Source organism: Rhinatrema bivittatum, chromosome 3, assembly GCF_901001135.1.
Source record: "Rhinatrema bivittatum chromosome 3, aRhiBiv1.1, whole genome shotgun sequence".
Classification (NCBI taxonomy): domain Eukaryota; kingdom Metazoa; phylum Chordata; class Amphibia; order Gymnophiona; family Rhinatrematidae; genus Rhinatrema; species Rhinatrema bivittatum.
In genome coordinates, this window is record NC_042617.1 from 492174040 (window position 1) to 492193483 (window position 19444).

At 45.5% G+C, this 19444-nt stretch overlaps 1 protein-coding gene across 1 annotated transcript in view; it reads right to left on the reverse strand.

Annotated features, from left to right (window-relative positions):
* MMUT (methylmalonyl-CoA mutase) overlaps nucleotides 1-19444 on the reverse strand; it is a 104309-nt gene that overhangs the window by 47571 nt on the left and 37294 nt on the right. The window contains exon 7 of the mRNA XM_029596091.1: nucleotides 15499-15610. Within this exon, the coding sequence (XP_029451951.1) occupies nucleotides 15499-15610 (112 nt within the window). The remainder of the gene's footprint in view (nucleotides 1-15498; nucleotides 15611-19444) is intronic.

A 19444-nucleotide genomic window follows, 5' to 3' on the forward strand; every position in this document is an offset into this window, starting at 1 on the left:
GCATATAAAGAGTATTGTTACGCCGGTCGGCCACTCAGACCGTGGCTGACCGTACTTAGCCACTTCCACAACGGATCTGCGGTGCAGGAGACACCACGAGGCCTTCTCCTGTGATGGAAGCGCAGCCATCGAGGCCACGCCCCCTGACATGGCCTGGACGCGCGCGGCGACTTCAGATCTGCAATTAAAGGGCCAAACGAGGGAAATACCTGGGGCCGGCCCCGGAAGTGCCCCACTCCTGTGGGATATTTGAACTTGCTTTCTTCTGACAGATTCGAGTTAGCAAGGACTCAAATCAGTTCCTGTCTGTGCTACTCTGCCGCTTTCCTGCTGCTGCAGGAAGCTCTACCTCTTCCCTTCGGGGTTTGCTACCTTTTGGGTACCCGCTACTCAGGGGCCCTCTGTTCTATTTTCAGGTGCCATTCAGGGAACAGGTACTCGCTCCTTGAAGGCCTGCTCTCCCTGCCTCTATTTCCTGTACCATCTACAACTATTTGGTGGAATCGTATCCATAACAACTAACACCGAGTGAGTACTCTAATATCTCATCTGTCTCATCCACAGTAACTCCTTGCTGGGTATCCTGCTGCGGAACCTCCTGACGTCATCTAGGAGAGAAGGGCTCCCTCTTCCAAGGTCCCTGAGACTACAACCCACCATTGTCACCTGGTGGCTTCTTCAAGCTGTATAATAAAAGAGTTCAGATCCCGGTGTTTTGTGTATAAGAGTCTAGCCCAGTGCTGTGGCTCCTCACAGGGCTCCTCCCCATGGGTGTGGTCATCTCCACAGCACCCAAGGATCCACTAAAACACACGTAATAACAACAAGTACATCTTAAAAAAAGGAAAACCATAAAACATTTTTAAGATAGGGAAATACCTTCAGTACCTGAATGTAATCCAATTTAAAATGTTTGAAAAGCAGAATATAAAAATAAGCAAATACATAAATACCTAAAAAGTAAATAGTACTGTTGCTTTACCTTGACAAACAAACTTTTAGCTCTGGTTGGACTGGAAATATAGTTTTATATACTGATACATTTAAAAACTGAAGAAATAAAGATTTTAAATCTGTATAGATTTTCTGATTTCACCATCACTGGAACTGCAACTTTTCATGTGTGCAACTGCTTGTAACTAAAACTATTAGAGAATTATGTAATTAACGACTTATAAGAGCTTAGAAAATTCTTTTCTTTCCAGCATAAATGTAGATGTCTGAGTTTTCAAAGTAATTTTCTAGGGTAAATTGGTCCATCTGAAAATTACACTCCTAAGAACAGCTTAAAAAGTATATATGGGAGTCAATGCATATACTTTTAGCAGCATTAACAATTACACACATAGTATTCTTTAAAAAGGGTCTACCAGGTTTGTAGGTACAAAATAACCTTTAGGCTTTGCACCAAAGCAGGCTACTGAAATTTTACCACAAAATTATCAAGAAAAAAAAATAAGAACATAGAAGTCGTCATACTGGGTCAGACCGAGGATCCATCAAGCCCAGCATCCTGTTTCCAAAGGTGGCCAATCCAGGTCACTAGTACCTGGCAAGATCCGAAACCTTATGTAAATCTCATGCTACTAATGTCCCGATTTGTCAACTGTTAGCCACACTTGGCCTAACTTACAGAATCTATGCAGACGATATACAATTCTTCTTCCCCACCAAACAGACCTGGCAAGATATATCAAAATTCCTCTCCTTATGCCTCACAACAATCAAAAGCTAGTTAACGTACAATAAATTAAATCTAAATCTCAATAAAACAGAAATACTCGTTTTAGGAAATCCTTGTTTCGAAAGCATCCCCTCTTTCATTCAACATGACAACTGTACAATACATATAGTCAATCAGATACGTAATTTAGGAATCATCCTCGACAAAACTAAACTTCAATTCAAAACTTTCTTTAGAAATTCTGTCTTGAAAATAAAGCTATTGGAGGGGGAGGAGTCAAGATGGCGGCCTAACGCCAGCTCTGCACCGCACCTTTCTGAAGTTTGTTTCTGCGATTTTTTTTACCTCTACAATGCCGGTGAAGAGAAAGGGGAAAGTTAAAATCTTCCCCTCGGAACCCCCTTCTCATTCCGGGCAGCGAACGATCGAGCAAAGCCTGGTTACAGCTACATATGTGGGGTCAGGAGATCCGGCTGCTGTAGTGAGCGGAGGAGAACTCACCACAGCCTCGGAAGAGGTGTCACTGAGCCCGCTTGACGTCAGGCCTCCACCGTCGGTGCGGGAGGGGCTCCAGCAGCTTGACGGGCAGAGTCCCGGAGGGGTTTCTCGAGTCCCTGACACCAAGGGAGCAACTGTGGAGAATGCTCATGGGCCAAAGGGGCTGGAGACCGTAGTGGGAGGATCAGCTGTGTTTCTCCCAGAGGAAACATCTTACAGAGCAAGCAGTGGAGATGAAGGTGAGAGGCTAGTGGTGACTGAAGAGAAAACCTTCGCATTAATTTAGAAACCAGCCATAGTTACTCTTGATTCAATACGGGACCTTGTTACAAATATGGGTAATGCTATCTCACAATGTTCTCTTAAGATTTCTACACTATCACAACAACTAGACACAGTATGCAAAAACAATGTATTACAACATCAGGAAAATCAGAAAAAGTTTAATCATATTGAAGAGGAGATAAATATAATTAAGGGAGTACAAAGTTCTTTAATTCAAGAAGGTGATATCCTGAATAGAAGGATTTAATTTGTTGAAAATAGGTTGAGACATCCAAACAGGAAAATTGGTTTTTACCTGCTAATTTTCGTTCCTGTAGTACCACGGATCAGTCCAGACAGTGGGTTGAGCCTCCTGTCCAGCAGAGGGAGACAGAGAAAAACTGAAAAGGTATCCTATATTAGGACAGTGCTCACCCTGCGTCCCTTCCGTATAAATCGATATCAAAGCAGCCAAATGAAACAAGAAATTCAAACGTATGAAAAATGCTCTTACGCAGCTATCAATATAAATAGAGCAGATACCTCTGGTGCCTTACAATTCGGATGAACTTCCAGTGTCTTAAAGCTGAAATAGGAAGTAGAGAATCCCAAAAAGAACCTGTGAAAGAAAAACTCCGAGCGGACGTAGCAATGTAGATGTAGTCAGGGTGGGAGTCTGGACTGATCCGTGGTACTACAGGAACGAAAATTAGCAGGTAAGAACCAATTTTCCTTTCCCTATATGTACCCGGATCAGTCCAGACAGTGGGATGTATCAAAGCTTCCCTAAACAGGGTGGGACTGAGACAGTCCCGCTCGAAGTACCTGTCTGCCGAAAGAGCCAAAGACTGGCGCCTGAACATCAAGGCGATGACGACACACAAAGGTATGTAGGGATTTCCAAGTAGCTGCTCTGCAGATTTCTTGTGTCGAGACTGACTCTCTGCCCAAGAGGTAGCTTGAGAACGTAAAGAGTGAGCTTTTTAGCCCTCCGGAACCGACCGGCCCCGACAAATATATGCAGACGCAATTGCCTCTTTTAGCCAGCGAGCGATAGTAGCTTTAGCAGCCTTATTCCCCTTACTCGGCCCACTCCATAAGACAGATGATCAGAGACTCGAAAATCATTTGTCACCTGCAAATATTGCAGTAGGCCCCTCTTCACATCAAGGCGCCGTAGATCCATGCCAGGCGTGTTTGCAATGTCCTCTGGAGAAAAAGCAGGGAGCTCCACTGACTGATTTACATGAAAGGAGGACACAACCTTTGGCAGGGAGGATGGGACTGTTTGGAGGGAAACACCTGAATCAGAAAAGCGAAGGAAAGGCTCCCTACAAGACAGGGCTTGGAGCTCGGACACTCTCCTGGCTGAGGAAACAGAGACCAGAAAGACAGTCTTAAGGGTCAGATCCTTAAGTGTGGCTCGCCGAAGGGGTTCGAAGGGCACCTCGCATAGAACGTGGAGAACCAAGTTAAGGCTCCACGATGGACAAGTAGCCCGAACAGGCGGGTTCAAGGGCTTAGTCCTGCTGAGGAACAGAATGATATTTGGATGGGTCGTCAACGCGTAACCATCGACCCGCCCAAGGAGGGAACAGAGTCCCGAAACCCGTACCCACAAGGAATTGAAAGACAAACCTTTGGAGAGACCATTCTGCAGGAAGGAGAGAACCTGGGACACCGAAGCCTTACGCGCTGGAACTCTGGACTCAGCGCACAGTCTCAAAAACTCTCCATACCCGAATATAAGCCAGAGAGGTAGAAGTCTTACAGGCCCGCAACAGAGTGGAGATAACCTCCTCCTTATAACCCTTCTTCCTTAGTCGCCGCCGCTCAAAAGCCAGGCCGCTAGACAAAAGCTAGCCGCCTGATCAAAAAATACTGGACCCTGTCGGAGCAGGTTTGGCAGATGGCCGAGGTGGAAAGGACCATCCGTAGCGAAGTTCACCAGATCTGCGAACCACGGTCTCAGAGGCCACTCTGGCGCCACGAGGAGGACTGGCCCCCTGTGGAGTTCTATTCTTCTGAGTACCTTTCCCACCAGAGGCCTAGGTGGGAACACGTAAAGGAGGACATTGTGAGGCCAGGGTAGGACTAGTGCATCCACTCCTTCTGAGCAGTGCTCCCTTCTGCGGCTGAAGAATCTGGGGGCCTTTGCATTGCTCAGAGTAGTCATCAGGTCTAAGTGAGGGACCCCCACTTGTGCACGATCAAATCCATCGCCTTTCCGGACCACTCCCACTCCCCGGAGTCTAGATGCTGATGACTCAGGGAGTCGGCTTGAGTGTTCTCCTTCCACGCAATGTGGGAGACCGCTAACCATTCCAGATGGCGCTCCTCCCAGGCTAGCAGCTTGCTGGCTTCCAGGGCAACCGGATGACTCCTGGTGCCCCCTGGTGATTGATGTAAGCTACTGTGGTGGAATTGTCGGAGAGGACTCGCACAGCTTTGCGATGGATCAAGGGCAGAAAAGTCTTGAGAGCCAGATGGACCGCTCAGGTCTCCAGACGATTGATGTGCCACTGAGACTGGATTGGGGTCCATCATCCCTGGGTAGACTGACTCTAACACACCGCTCCCCAGCCGGAGAGGCTGGCCTCCGTTGTCACAACAATATACTGAGGTATCTGCAAGGGCATCCCCTTCAACAGGTGGGCGAGAGAGAGCCACCACTGCATGCTGTCCATGGTGACATCGGAAAGTGGTAAGGGTATCTGAAACTCCTCCGAGATTGGCTTCCAGCAGGATAGCAAAGCTTTCTGCAAAGGACGCATATGCGCAAAGGCTCAGGGAACCAAATCTATAGTTGAAGCCATAGTGCCCAGAACCTGAGATAATCCCAAGCCGTGGGGACCGTGAGAGATGATAGATATTGGACTTGACCCATGAGCTTGAGTGTACGGGCCTTGGGTAACAGAACTTTGCCCACACGAGTGTCGAAGCATGCTCCTAAGAATTTGAGGACCTGAGAGGGCTTGAGGTTGCGCTTTGAGAAATTGACTATCCACCCGAGGGAGGTGAGAACCGACAAGACCCGGTTGACCGCTATCATGCACAGTCGTCCAGGTATGGGTGGACTAGGACTCCCTCCCACTGGAGGAAAGCCGCCACTACCCCCATGATCTTGGTAAATGTGCGTGGCGCGGTGGCGAGACCGAATGGGAGTGCTCGAAACTAAAAATGTCGTCCCAGGATGTTGAGACGAAGAAATCTCTGGTGTTCCTGGCGGACCGGGATGTGAATGTAGGCCTCCGTCAGGTCGAGAGAGGCAAGGAACTCCCCTGTACGAACTGTCGCTATGACCGCCCTCAGGGTCTCCATCCGAAAATGGGGAACCTTGAGGGCCTTGTTGACTCTCTTGAGGTCCAGGATCGGTCGAAAGGAGCCATCCTTTTTGGGGACAACGAAGTAGATGGAATACTGGCCGGATCCCTGTTCCTGGAGGGGGAACAGGACTATGGCACCAGCGCTTGAAGCCTGTCGAGAGTCTGCACACCGCTGAGCGCTTCCGAGTTCCACAGGGAGAGATCAAGAAGAGGTCCAGGAGATGCCAAGCAAACTCTAATACAAAGCCTCTTTCGATTACTTAGGGGACCCACTGATCCGAAGTAATTTTGGCTCATTCCTCAAGAAATAGGGACAGCCGACCACCTAAGTCTGGAACGGAGGAATGGGCCGGCCATATCTCATTGTGAGGACTTTGCGGCGGTGCCTTGATGGGTACCGTCTCGGAAGGGCCATCTGCCCTGAAAGGAGTGAGACTGTGCTGGAGACCTAGTGGAGGTGTTTCGTTGAAAAGCTCCACATGGCTTATTGTACCTGTGCTGCCCCTGGAAACGAGAGCACGATGGAAAAAAAGGATCTGGACTGCTTGGGGTGGTCCTCCGCTAGCATATGAACCTTGTTGTCACCCAAGGATTTGATAAGCTGGTCCAGGTCTTCGCCAAAAAGTAACTTACCCTTGAAGGGTAAAGTGCCCAACTGCAATTTAGAAGAGGAGTCTGCAGCCCAATCGCCTGGCTGACACCACCGAGACCATAGCTCTGGCTTGCCCCCTGAGGAGATCCACAGAGAGCATCAGCCCCATACGCAATCACGCCTTCCAGCCTTTCTGCCTGTTCTGCCTCTGCAGACGGGAGGTCCTGGATGCTGAGTAATTGTTGAACCCACCTGAGGCTTGCCCGCTGCATGAGACTGCTACAGACTGTGGAGATCGAACCCCGAGCTCTGCCAGGACTGCAGGAATGAAGGGTTCCAACTCCTCCCACTGGAACAGACATACCACCTGAGGGTCATCACCCTCCAAAGAAGCCTGTTTCCCTTGCTCCTCATCCATGCCCCCCCCCCCCGAGGGAGGGGGAGGAGAGGCTCCTATACCTGCAGCCGCACTGCCCGGCATGTCCGGAGCGGCAGACCCTCCTGAAATCACCGCGCCTTTTAACTTCGCAACCCTTAGAGATGTGGGAACATCGGCATGCTTGGCTACCTTGGGGGGGCAGTCCCTGTGTAGATCTGACTGGCAAGGCACCACCTTACAGAGACCTGGAAGCCAAAAAGGCTTTGGGCCAGATTTTAAAAACTATGTGCTGGCGTAGATTTGTGCGCGCAACCCGGCGCACAAATCTATGCCCGATTTTATAACTGTTATTGTTTGTAAGTTTTGGGTGGACCCTTGGACACTGTGGCAGCTGACCTCGCCCATGGGGGGGAAGTCCCATGAGGGGCCACAGGTCAGGCTCAGCTTTGGGACCCACAACACAGAGTTATATCTTTTATTAGACAGAGTTGAGAAGCCACCAGAGGTGGCAGTAGTGAGTAGAAATGAAGCCCAGCTGGGCTTGGGTTCCTCAGGATACTGGAACAGCGATTCCCTCTATGGCTGTGCTGTAGTAGAGAAAACTGAGATAGTGAGTACAGTGGAGCATACACAGCGTTCTGGTATAGAGCCTCGTTGGTAAAGTTACTCACACAGCAGTTTCTCCCGGAAGGTGACACATAAGCTGGAAAAGAGGCAGGCCCTCAAGGAGCGAGTACCTGGTTCCAGGGAACAGCTCTGAGGAAATAAAGTTGGTAACTCACTGATGATGTAGGCAGCGGTTTCTTCCAAGCAGAAGAGATAAGTTCAGGCAGCGAGCCAGGAACATAGGCCCTCGAGGAGCGAGTACCGGTTCCTGATAGCGACCTGAAAGAAATGAGAGAGGCCCCCGAGGAGCGGGTACCCCGTTAGGATAAAGCCCAAGTTGGAGAGGCAGAGTAGCTAGGTATGGAGAGCGAATCCCATCCGTAAGCAGTTCCCCTTGCTAACTTGATTAGCTAGCAAAAAGTGTAGGCTTTTGTATCTGGGATGCGTGACGTCATCACAGGGGGACGCCCCTGAGGTTCGCGCCAAAGAGAGAATAAGAAGCAGGGCCGCACGGCGCGCGTGCCCTATGGTACCTGGATAACATGGCGAGATGCAGCGCCCAGGCCGGACCGGGGACGCCAGAGAGGACGGCAGGTAGACGCCGTGGCAGCCAGACATCCATCAACCGTGGGAGGAGTCGCAAAAAAGGTAAGGTGGGCGGAGTGGAGACATCGGGCAGCGACAGTTGTAACAACATGAGTGCGCAGCCGCGTACATGTTATAAAATCCAGGGTCGGCGCGTGCAAGGGGGTGTACAATTGTGCAACTTGTGCACGCCGAGCCGCACAGCCTTCCTCCGTTCCCTCCCACCCCCCCAACCTTCCCCTCCCTTCCCCTACCTAACACGCCCTCCAGCCCTACCTAAACCCCCCATACCTTTAATTTTTAAGTTGCACCTGCCTCCAGGCAGGCGTAGGTTGCGCGCACTGGCCAGCCGGCCCACGATCCCAGGCACAGCGGCAAATGGCCGCTGTGCCTGGAGGCTCCCACCCCGGCCCGCCCATTTTTTCAAGCCCCAGGACATACGTGTGTCCCGGGGCTTGCGCACGTCGCCAGGCCTATGCAAAATAGGTTCGGCGCGCGCAGGAGGCTTTTAAAAGGGTTACGCGCGTAACCCTTTTAAAATCCGCCCATTTATACATAAGGACGACAAAATCTAAAGAAAAGGAATCAGAATCAGTATCCTGATCTCCTGGAAAAGCAGGGTCCTCCTGTAAAAAAACCTGATCCTGATCTGCATTCTCATCAGGAGTTGCAAGTACTGGATACAATGTTGGAGGAAGCTCCCCCTCCCCCACAGCCCTTGCCTGAGCTGCAGCACATGTGCTTAAGGGGGCTGCCGTCCCTGCACTGAGGGAGAAAGGATCAGCTCTGAGCTCCTGTGGAGCCTGACGTTTTTGAGCCCCACGAAGCTTGGCTGTTTCTGCAGACCCTGAAAAAAAGAGCTGCCCACCCCCCTGGAAGGCACCTCGAGCAAATCCCAGTCCTGGAAAACCGCGCGGCTGATTCCTCACATGCTATACACCAGGATGGTCACGGCATGGTGGGGGGAAAAAACAGCTCACAAAACACAAAATCGGCTAAAAATGCGGCGATTCAGGTGGGCAGGGGTCCTGGATTGCAGCAGACCAAAGAAGAAAAAACATTTTTTTTTGCACATTGCTTAGACACACACGAGTGAAGAGAGGAACTGGACCACCAGTAATCACTTCCCCGGCTGCTTACCTTGATGGAGCCTGCAATGAAAAGCGTGGGTAAGCTGTGCCTCCGATGGTTTTTTTTTTTTTTTTCCAAAGAAACGAGCAGAGGAATGGGACCCTCTCTGCTAAAAGACCTGAAGCAGGCGCGAAAAGGGGGAGTGACTGGACCACCAGTATCACCCCTTTAAGCCAGGCAAGTGGTCACCGGGAAGAGGGGTCCCAGCCTGAGTACTCAAGAGGAAAATCCCCCCTGGGACCCTGTAAGAGTTGTGAGACAGAGCTGTCTCACATAGACAAGAAGTTTGATTTCCTTCAAATTTTTTTTTTTTTTTTTACATATAGAAATTAATCAATACTTGCTTGATCCTGGAAACAATCAGAAGGACAAAGAAAGAAATCACCACAGAATAGAAAACAGAGAAAGCTAGGGAACCGCAGGTTCAACTGCCTGCCTCTGCTGGGAGACAGAGAAATACCGAAGCGATGCAGGGTGAGCACTGACCTGATATAGGATACCTTTTCAGTTTTTCCCTGTCTCCCTCTGCTGGACTGGAGGCTCAATCCACTATCTGGACTGATCCCAGTACGTACAGGGAACTGCCTTTTCTAAAATTCCCAAGGGTGGTGGGGGAACTACCACGTTTTACTTTAAAGAAATTTTTCCTTGATATTCTAGAATTTTCCTTAGAAGCGATCCCCCCCTTGGATAAAGTATATTTTTTGCCATCTGGTTTGGGATTTCAAACGCAAGCACCGGCTGTTGATTTGGACAATCTAACAGATTATTTGGAGTCCTCTAATTATGAGGTGATAGAAAGAGCTACACTGCTGATTTCCTTCTTAACTGATAGTGATTTGCGTGCTGTTATGAAGAAGTACTTCAAGAAATCTAACATCTTGTTTATGGGACAATCTGTGAGAATTTTCCCAGACTTGTCCAAGACTACACAAGAAAGAAGGAAGGGCTTCTTGGCTTTGAGGCAGGATACCTTGGCCATAGGGGCATCCTTCTTTCTAAGATATCCATGCAAATGTCTGGCCACGTTCAAAGGAGATAATTTTGGGTTAGATTTTAAAAGAAGCGTGCGCAGATGTACGCCCGATTTTATAACACGCGTGCGCAGGCGCACACGTTATAAAATCCATGGTCGGCGCGCACCTTGCGCGCACCGAACCGCACTGCCTTACCCTTAACCTAACCTTCCCACCCATTCCCCTAACCTTTCCCCCCCCAGACCTACTCTAACCCCTCCCCCGACTCGTCTTACCTTTTGCGCCTGCCTCTGGGCAGGCGCAAGTTGCGCACACTGGCAGCCTGCCGGCACGCGATCCTTCGCCCTCCCCCCACCTTCCCCTCCCTTCCCCTACCTAACCCACCCCCCCCGGCCCTATCTAAACCCTCCCCTTACCTTTGTTGCACGATTTACGCCTGTTAAAAGCAGATGTAAATCTGCGCGCGCCAGCGGGCTGCTGGCGCGCCATCACCCGCCCCAGGGGCTGGTCCGGAGGCCTCGACCACGAAACGCCGCGTCATTTTAGGATACGCCCCTTTTACAAAGCCCTGGGACTTACGCGCATCCCGGGGCTCTGCGCGCACCAGTGGCCTATGCAAAATAGGTGCGCTAGCGCGCGAGGGCACTGCGCGCGTAAATCCGGCCGGATTTACGCGCGCAGGGCATTTAAAATCCGCCCCTATCTCTTTATTCAAGGCCTATCCTGATCTATGCAAAATCTCACAAGCAAATTAGTCATATTTTAAACTTTTCAATTATTTATTGTTTGAAGCCTGCCTGCATTTTATTTCTTTTTAAAGATGTATGTTTATTATTTTAATTTTTTTATTTAAATGACTTAATTATGTTATATTGTAACCCACCCCGAACTTGGGAGGGGCGGGATATAAATACTTTTAAATAAATAAATAAATAAATAAATAAATAAATAAATAAACAAACAAACAAACAAACAAACAAGCAAGCAAGCAAGCAAGCAGTAGCTTATTCCCCAAGTCATCTTGATTAATAGCAGTTTATGGACTTCTCCGAGCCTTTTAAACCTACCTTAATAGCAGTTTAAAGGAACTTGTCCAAGCCCTTTAAACCCAGCTATGCTAAGTAACTTAACTGCATCCTTCAGCAATGAATTCCAGAACTAAATTGCGCGTTGAATGAAAAAGAATTTTCTCAGATTAGTTTTAAATATGCTACTTGCTAACTTCAGGGGGAAGGCCACGGGCGTCGGCGCACACAAGTTGCACAAATGTGCACCCCCTTACACATGCCGACCCCTGATTTTATAACATGCGCACACCGGCGCACGCATGTTATAAAATTGGGCGTCCATGTGTGCGCACCAGGTAGTGCGCTCACATGGACACACGTGTGCACATTTGAAAATCTACCCCTATATGTGCTTGATGGACCCTTGGTCTGACACAGCATGGCAGTTTCTTATGTTCTTAACTTTTCACTATATAAAATGTAATAAAAGGTCACTCTTTTACAATGCAGACATGCTACACACAATTTTTACATTTTGGTGATAAATAAATTCAAGTGCTATAGAATTCTATTTATCTATTTAAAATATTTCTATTCCGCCCTTCTTACATTCAGAGCGGATTACAAAGATACACTCACAATGTTTTACAAAATGGGACACATATGCATAAAATAAAATAAACTGCAAACTAAAATAGAATTTAAATCCGGAATAGATAAAACTAAGAGTAAAATAAAGATAGATTATTCATTAAAAGCAATCTTGAAAAGGTAGGTTTTTAAGATATTTTTTAAAGATCCTGGGATCATTACAATTTCTTAATTCGATAGGGAGAGTATTCCAAAACATTGGACCTGCTGCCGAGAGTGCTCTTTTGTGTGTTTCATCAAGGCGTATTAGTTTTGGAGAAGGGATATCAAGGAAGTATTTGGTTGCTGAGCAAAGTGATCTTGGCGGGGAGTAGAATTTCATAATTGCATTTGCCCATGGTGAGTGTAAATTAAACAATAGGGAATGAACAATTAGACCACGTTTGTATTGGATTCAGAATGATATGGGTAACCAATGTAATTGTTTTAATATTGATGTTCACGACTTGAGCTATTTGTTAATAATCTAGCGGCTGTGTTTTGAATGATTTGTAATGGACATATGATGTATTTTGGAATACCAATCAATAAAGAATTACAATAGTCCATACCTGAGAATAGTAATTATTGCAATACAGTTCGGAAATTGTTTGGTTGGAGATTGGTTTGAGATTGTTTCGAATCAAACAATTACCAACAAGGACCCTGAACTTGGTGGTCGGTGAAACAGATAAGTATGGGAAAATAAGTGTGGGAGCTTGCTGGGCAGGCCAGATGGGCCGTTTGGTCTTTTTCTGCTGTCATTTCTATGTATAAGATTTTACATGTCGGAGAAGTTTCAGTTTATAATGAGATATTTGGATTAGATTTTGTATATGTGCTCGCATGTCAATGATTGATCAATTTGAATACCTAAATTGCGAATGAGATCCGAGAGTTTAATTGATTGATTATTTAGTAATAATTCAGAGTCTGATGGAAACCTTGAGAGACAGATTATTTCTGGTTTTTGAATATTAAGAGCAAGTTTGTTAGCCGATAACCAGTTTTGAATTGTTAACAATAAATGGGACAAAAATTGTTCTGTTTCAGACCAGGTTGGTTTGATAGGGAAAAAAAAACCCCTGTATATAGTCGGCATATAGACGATAGTGAACATTGAAACTAGCTAAAATTTGACAAAATGGAGTGAGATATATATTAAATAGTACTGCCGATAGCGCGGAACCTTGAGGTACTCCAGATGTAATCATTTTCCATGAAGAAACCTGAGATTGTACTTTAACTACAATGTGTGATTAGTTATAAATGATGAAACTAATTGAGAACATTACCTGTTAGACCCATTGATTTTAATTGGTTTCTTAAGATACTATGATAGATCATATCAAACGCGGCCGAGATATCTAATAGTACCAAGATAAAAAGTTGTACCTTGGTTGAATCCACGTCTGATTAGAACAAAGGAAGATTGCAATAAGAGTTCTGTATTGTGTAATTTACGGAAGCCAAATTGATATTGGTTAAGAATGTTAAAGTTTTCGATAAATGAGGAAAGTTGTTTTAGTGCACGTCTCAAGAATTTTTGATATATAAGATAATGAGGAGATAGGGCAATAGTTTGCAAATACAGCAAGATCAGCATTGTGATTTTTTTTTTTTTATAACTGGGCGAACAACTGCACGCTTCAAGGAATCTGGAACATGACCTTCAGCAAAAGATGTATTAACTAGTTTTGTAATAAATTCGACAGTGTTGAATTTAATTGATTTTAGTAAGAGTGTTGAGCATGGATTCAATGAACAGGTAGAGGAGTTGATTGAAGAGATTGAATCAAGGACAACTTCTTCTCTAACTATTACAAATTCAGACCAGGGGGAATTGTCTGGATAAAAGGTGTCGACAACTTCAGTTATTGAGTTTCTGATATAAACTTTTCAATGAAAAAACATTCAAATTGATTTGCTATCATTCCAATTTTCATTGGTAGATGAAAGTTGAAGAGCGTTTGAAGACGGTTTAATTATTTGATTTATGGAATGGAATAGCTCAGCTGGTTTATTTAGTGAGAATGTGATTTTGGAGTAGATATATTGTTTTTTAGTTATCAAAAACTTTTTTTGATATTCTTGAAGATAATCTTTATAAGCTATTAAATTTGTCTGCTTCGGTTGTAGCATAATCTTCCCACAGGCTGCCGCAGAAACTACTGGCCTTGCTTATTGCTCTAAAATGTTATTTTTCATTTTTTCCATGGGCTGCTAAAATTTTGCTATTAAAAAATCTGGTCCCTTCGATTCGTTTTCTCCTGCTCCAGAAGGGTCGACCACACCTTCCCCAGTTGTTGAGACTCCAACTCCGTTGATCCTCACCGAGGTCCGGCCAGGACTCTCGGTGGTTGTAAACTGGGACCCCTTCCCTTCTATCACCGGGTTCTCCCGTTCCAGCTCTTCCGTCAACATTTCTCTCTCCCCCATCTCCAAATGCAAGAGATGGGGGACTTGCCGAAGAGATGGTCTGGGATGCGGTAGAAAGAATAGAATAGGTGCGCCAGGACTTAGAGATATTCCTTCAGCCAAAAAAGCCAACTCCCGCTCTAACTTGGATTTCTCAGCAGATGCGTCTCCCAGCGAGGTTAAAGGTGAAGCCACAAAAAAGTTATCAATCCATGGCTGTTGACCTTCCTGTATTGGTTAGGAAGCAATATTATCTCTTATCTTCATTTTTCTTTTGATGGGAGGCATCTTAGGCGATAATATCCAAGGTAAAAAGAGAAATAAACGGAGAGCAACTTTTCAGCGTGCTTCCTGGTTGGCGGCCATCTTGTCTCCAGCTAGGGATCCTTTGATAAAGCTGCCACGATTACAATGAATTCTTTATGGTCTGCATAAGTATCTCTGGAGACTGCAATAACCACACTGACTAAAATTACTTTGGACACAAAACAACATTTATTATCTACTGATAGCAACGTAAAGAAGTCCGAGGAGAGAGTGGAACAGATGAGTGTTCATTTAACAGCTGTAGAGAATGTACAAGGACTTGTACAGTCAGAGTTTATTCAAGTGAAAAAACTTGAGAATATGGAAAATGTAATGAAAGCGCTGAATCTGCGGGTTATTAACTTTCCTTATCTTAAAAGGATTACACTCTTGTTATTTCAAGAATTTATTACCTTCCGGTGCTTGAGTGTGAGCGAGATAGGGAACAGCTTGAAGATCAACAGATAGAAATGTCTTTAAATCTCTCGGATATATTAGAGCTTTCTATAGATACAGAATTGAAGAAAAGGTCTACTGTTTTGGTATCATTTACATTTATATCAGATAAGAATGCAGTACTAAGATTTTTCTTGCGTAAGCATTTCATGGTCAAAAAGTGTGGGTTTATCCAGACCTTGCAAGGGTTACACAAATGCGTAGGAAAAAATTTCTTGAAATGAGAGCAGAAATACTGATTAGAGGAGCAAAAATATTGTTAAGATATCCATGTAAATGTTTAGTATATCATTTGGGAAATAAGTATGTATTTTATGAACCCTTGCAGCTACGTGTATTTTTAGATTTGCACTCCTGACAATTTACAGATAGGGATAGGTGCAAAACTATATTGTAATGGTGAAGTAATCCTGTGTTTGAATTCTTTGTTGTACTGAATTTCTTAATCCGCTTGATTTTGTCTCTCCCCTTATTTCCTTAATAGGAGCCTACTAAATTGAATAACAAAATATGTTACTTATAATTCTTATGGATATTCTAAATGCTCTGAATTTTCTGTGCAACAGTATTCTTGTATATTTGTTATAAGTTTAATAAAATTAAAAAAAAAAAAATCTGGTCCCAATTCAACCCTTGTACCTGAATCAATCCTGGCCTGCCTTCGAGCGGCACACTCCTCAATGCGAAGCTTGGGTATTCCCTCTGCAACGGCCCTTGCCATTCCACCCATGTCTTCAATCTCATTAATGAGCTAAAAAAGGGACAAACACCGGATTACATTGGTGAACATACAAATGATTTTCATACCCACAGAATACAGAACATCTAAACAAAAAAAAAAAAAAGGTAGATTTTTGGGAAATACGGGTTGGTCAACAGACACCCTGGTTCAATTCTTGGATCGGTTGGCTGGAGCTGAGGATACAGAATTGGCAGTGCTTGGGGAGGGGGGGGGGGGGAACGGTGTTATGATTACCCTTAAGAGCAATGCCTGGTGACTGGGTTTAGAGTCCACAATGACAGGGGAGTCATTTTCAGTTTAGACCTCTTCCATTCAGGCTAGCCACTGCACTGTGAACCTTCTCCAAGGTCATAGTGGTAGTGGCAAATGTTTTACACAGAGAAGGGGTATTAATACACTATTATCAAGTTAGAACAAGAGAATCAGTCAGCAACTGTCAGAATAGTTCAAGTTTTGCAGTCTTTCAGTTGGGAGGTGAATTTCTCAAAGAGCAGATTGAATCCTACTCAAGCCTTGGAGTATCTGGGAGCAAGATTTGACACGGTCATGGGGAATGTTTTCTTAAAAAAGGAAAAAATCTGCAAGATGCACCTCCAATGGTGGTCAGAAAGCTCCCCCTCAGATGTTTGACTATCTAGAACAGCGGTTCTCAACCGGTGTGTCGCGACACACTAGTGTGTCGCCAAGCACCGGCTGCTGTGTCGCGTGCTCCCGGTCTCTCCCGCTGCTCTTTCTTCCCTGCTGCCGTTGCCGCCGGGCTATCAACACGTTCAAGCCCAGTGGGAACGGCAGCAGTGCTAAAAAAAGCTGTGGCTGGGCCTTTTCTTCTTCCCGCGCCTGCTCCCCCGTGACCCGGAACAGGAAGTGATACGCGGTGCGCGGGAAGGAGAAAGAGCAGTGTCGCGTGATAAAGTAGCAGCGGCGGCTGCAGCATCGGCCCCCGAGCAATTGAAGCAGACGGCAATCGGGAAAGGAGACAGCAGCATGAGCCTCCCGCGGCCGATGGTTCTTCTTTCTTGGCCTGCGGGGGCTGGAGGAGGAGGCTGCTGCAGCTACCATTTGTGCTCGGGGAGGGGCGGGGAAGAGGAAGTGAGTGAGAGAAAGAAGCAGCCAGCCTGCGTGTGATTGAGAGCACGTGTGTGAGTGAGAGAAACTGGTCAGAAAGCTGATGTATGTGTATATGTGAGAGACAATGAAAGTGACTGCTCAAGGACATGACTGATGTGTATGTGAGAGTGTGAGACATTAGTCAGGGAGGTGACTGATGTGTGTGTGTGTGTGTGTGTGTGAGAGAGAGAGAGAAAAAGCATTGAAGTGAGAAATCTGGGTATGTGAGAAAGCATGGGCGTAAGAAGCCTGCTGTTGGGGGGGGGGTGGATGTGTGTGAAAGAAAGCATGGGAGTGAGAAGCCTGATTATGTGAGAGAGAGAGCATGGGAGTGGGAAGCCTGTGTGTGTGTGTGTGTGTGCATGAAAGCGAGAGACTGGTTGGTAAGGTGACGGTGTGTATGAGAGAAAGAGACTGGTGTGTGTGAATATGAGAGAAAGAATGTGATTCAGGGAATGAGAAGCCTGTGCAGTGGAGAGCGAGCATGGAAATGAGAGAGAGTGGTGTGTGTGTGTGTGTGTGTAACAGAGAGAAAGTGATTATGGGAATGAGAAGCCTGTGCATGTGAAGAGAATGAGCATGGGAGTGAGAAACCTGGGTGTGTATGAGACACAGCATGTGAAGGAGAAGCCTGTATATGTAAGACAGAACATGGAAGTGGGAAGCCTGTGTGTGTATGCATGAGAGAGATCAGGTGACTGGTGTGTGTGTGTGTGAGAAAGAAAGTGATTATGGGAATGAGAAACCTGTGCATGTGAAGAGTGAGCATGGGAGTGAGAAACCTGGGTGTGTGTGAGACACAGCATGGGAGTGAGAAGCCTGTATATTTGAAAGAACATGGGAGTGGGAAGCCTGTGTGTGTGTATGCATGAGAGAGATCAGGTGACTGGTGTGTGTGTGTGTGTGAGAGAAAGAAAGTGATTATGGGAATGAGAAGCCTGTGCATGTGGAGAGAATAAGCATGGGAGTGAGAGACTGGTGAGTGTGTGTGAGACAGAGAAAGTGATTATGAGAGTGAGAAGCCCGTATATGTAAGTAGAACACAGGAGTGGGAAGCCTGTGTGTGTGTATGGCATGAGAGAAACTGTTCAGGAAGGTGATTGGTGTGTGTGTCAAAGACTGTTTGGGAGATGATTGGTGTGTGAGAGACAGAAACTGGTCATGGGGGCATGACTGGTATGGTGTGTGTGTGTGTGTGAGAGAGACATGGGCATTAAGGAAGAGGACCATGAGTATAGAGCTTAGCTTCTACTGCTGCTTCTGGTGTGTACTACGGCCTGCATGGAAGAGGAGTAGGAGAGCTGCTGGAGGGGGTAAGTAAAGGTGGCTTTTTAAATTTATTATTCTTGATTGACTGCCATTTTAATTATTTAATATTATGTGATGTGTCTGCTTTTTTTTAAATATTTTATTGGTGTTTGGAAAAATTTTAATAGTTTTTATGAGTTTTTAATTGTTGGATGTTATTCTGTTCATAGCTGTTTAGAAACATTTATTCTGCTTATTAGTATAGTTTTACAATTATTTCTGTGTGGGGATCTATAGCTGCTTGCTAGTTCTGTTTTCCTAATAAGAGGTGTATTGGTTTTTAGGGCCTGATTTAATATTTATAGTGTTGCCTTTTCATAGGGTTGCTCCTGTTTGAGTGTATTCCATAATACAGGTGTAACTGTGTGCTGATTAGTTTATGTGCATTACTACAGATCCTGGGAGTATGTTAGGTCGGTTCTGTGTCTGTTACCGAGATGAGATATTTTACTAGCATGTAAGAGTTTGTATCAGTCTTATTTGTTGTGTTTTCTCAAGAGGACATGCATTGGTGGTAAACTGCTGTCTTTTCATAAGTAGGGCTATTGAGCCTGGAAGTAGAAGGAGTTTGAGTTGCTGTTACTGAGAACCAGAATATCTTTTTTGTAGGGTGAGTTGTATGGGGAATGTCATAATTCTGCTTTACATCCATTATTGTGGGTCAGGGGGTTTCCCGTGGATGCAAACTGTACTTTTACATCTAGCCCCGTGACGATCATGGGTCAGTGTGTCACGCATGTGGGAACCATCTGTCAGGTGTGTCCCGACAGAAAAAAGGTTGAGAACCACTGATCTAGAGGTCTATGGCAACAACCCCACATTGCTTCTCCGTGCCCAAAGGCACGGGAGAATGTGGAGAGTGTACACATTGCTGTTAATAGTTGGGCATGAAGATTCTGGTTGAAGAATAAAATATTAAGAAATATCATCACACAAGATTAACAACATCAAGATAAGTGGATGTTATTATACATAAGCATTATTTGAAAGAAAAAAGATATATGTTTTAATGCACAAGAGCACTTGATCACAAGCAACAAAAAAATATATATGGACTGACCAATGATTAAAAATAAGGCAGAGTGATTGAAGGTATATAGTACCACACAATGATGCCTATTATGAAGGTCATATATTAGTCGCGTCGTTAAGTTGAATGTATTTTGGTAAGGGGTATTCATGGGTGATGATTTAGAGATATAACCATGCCAGAAATGATATTCAAAGGTGATGATTCAGAAGAGCTGAAACAAACCTCAGTGAACCTAGGTAAAATTGACAAACTAAAGAGTAGGAAATCACCTGGATCAAATGGTATACATCACAGAGTGCTGAAAGAACTGAGAAATTAAATTGTAGACCTGCTATTGGAAATTTGTAAACTATCAGTATCATCATCTATGGTACCTGAAGACTATAGGGTTGCCA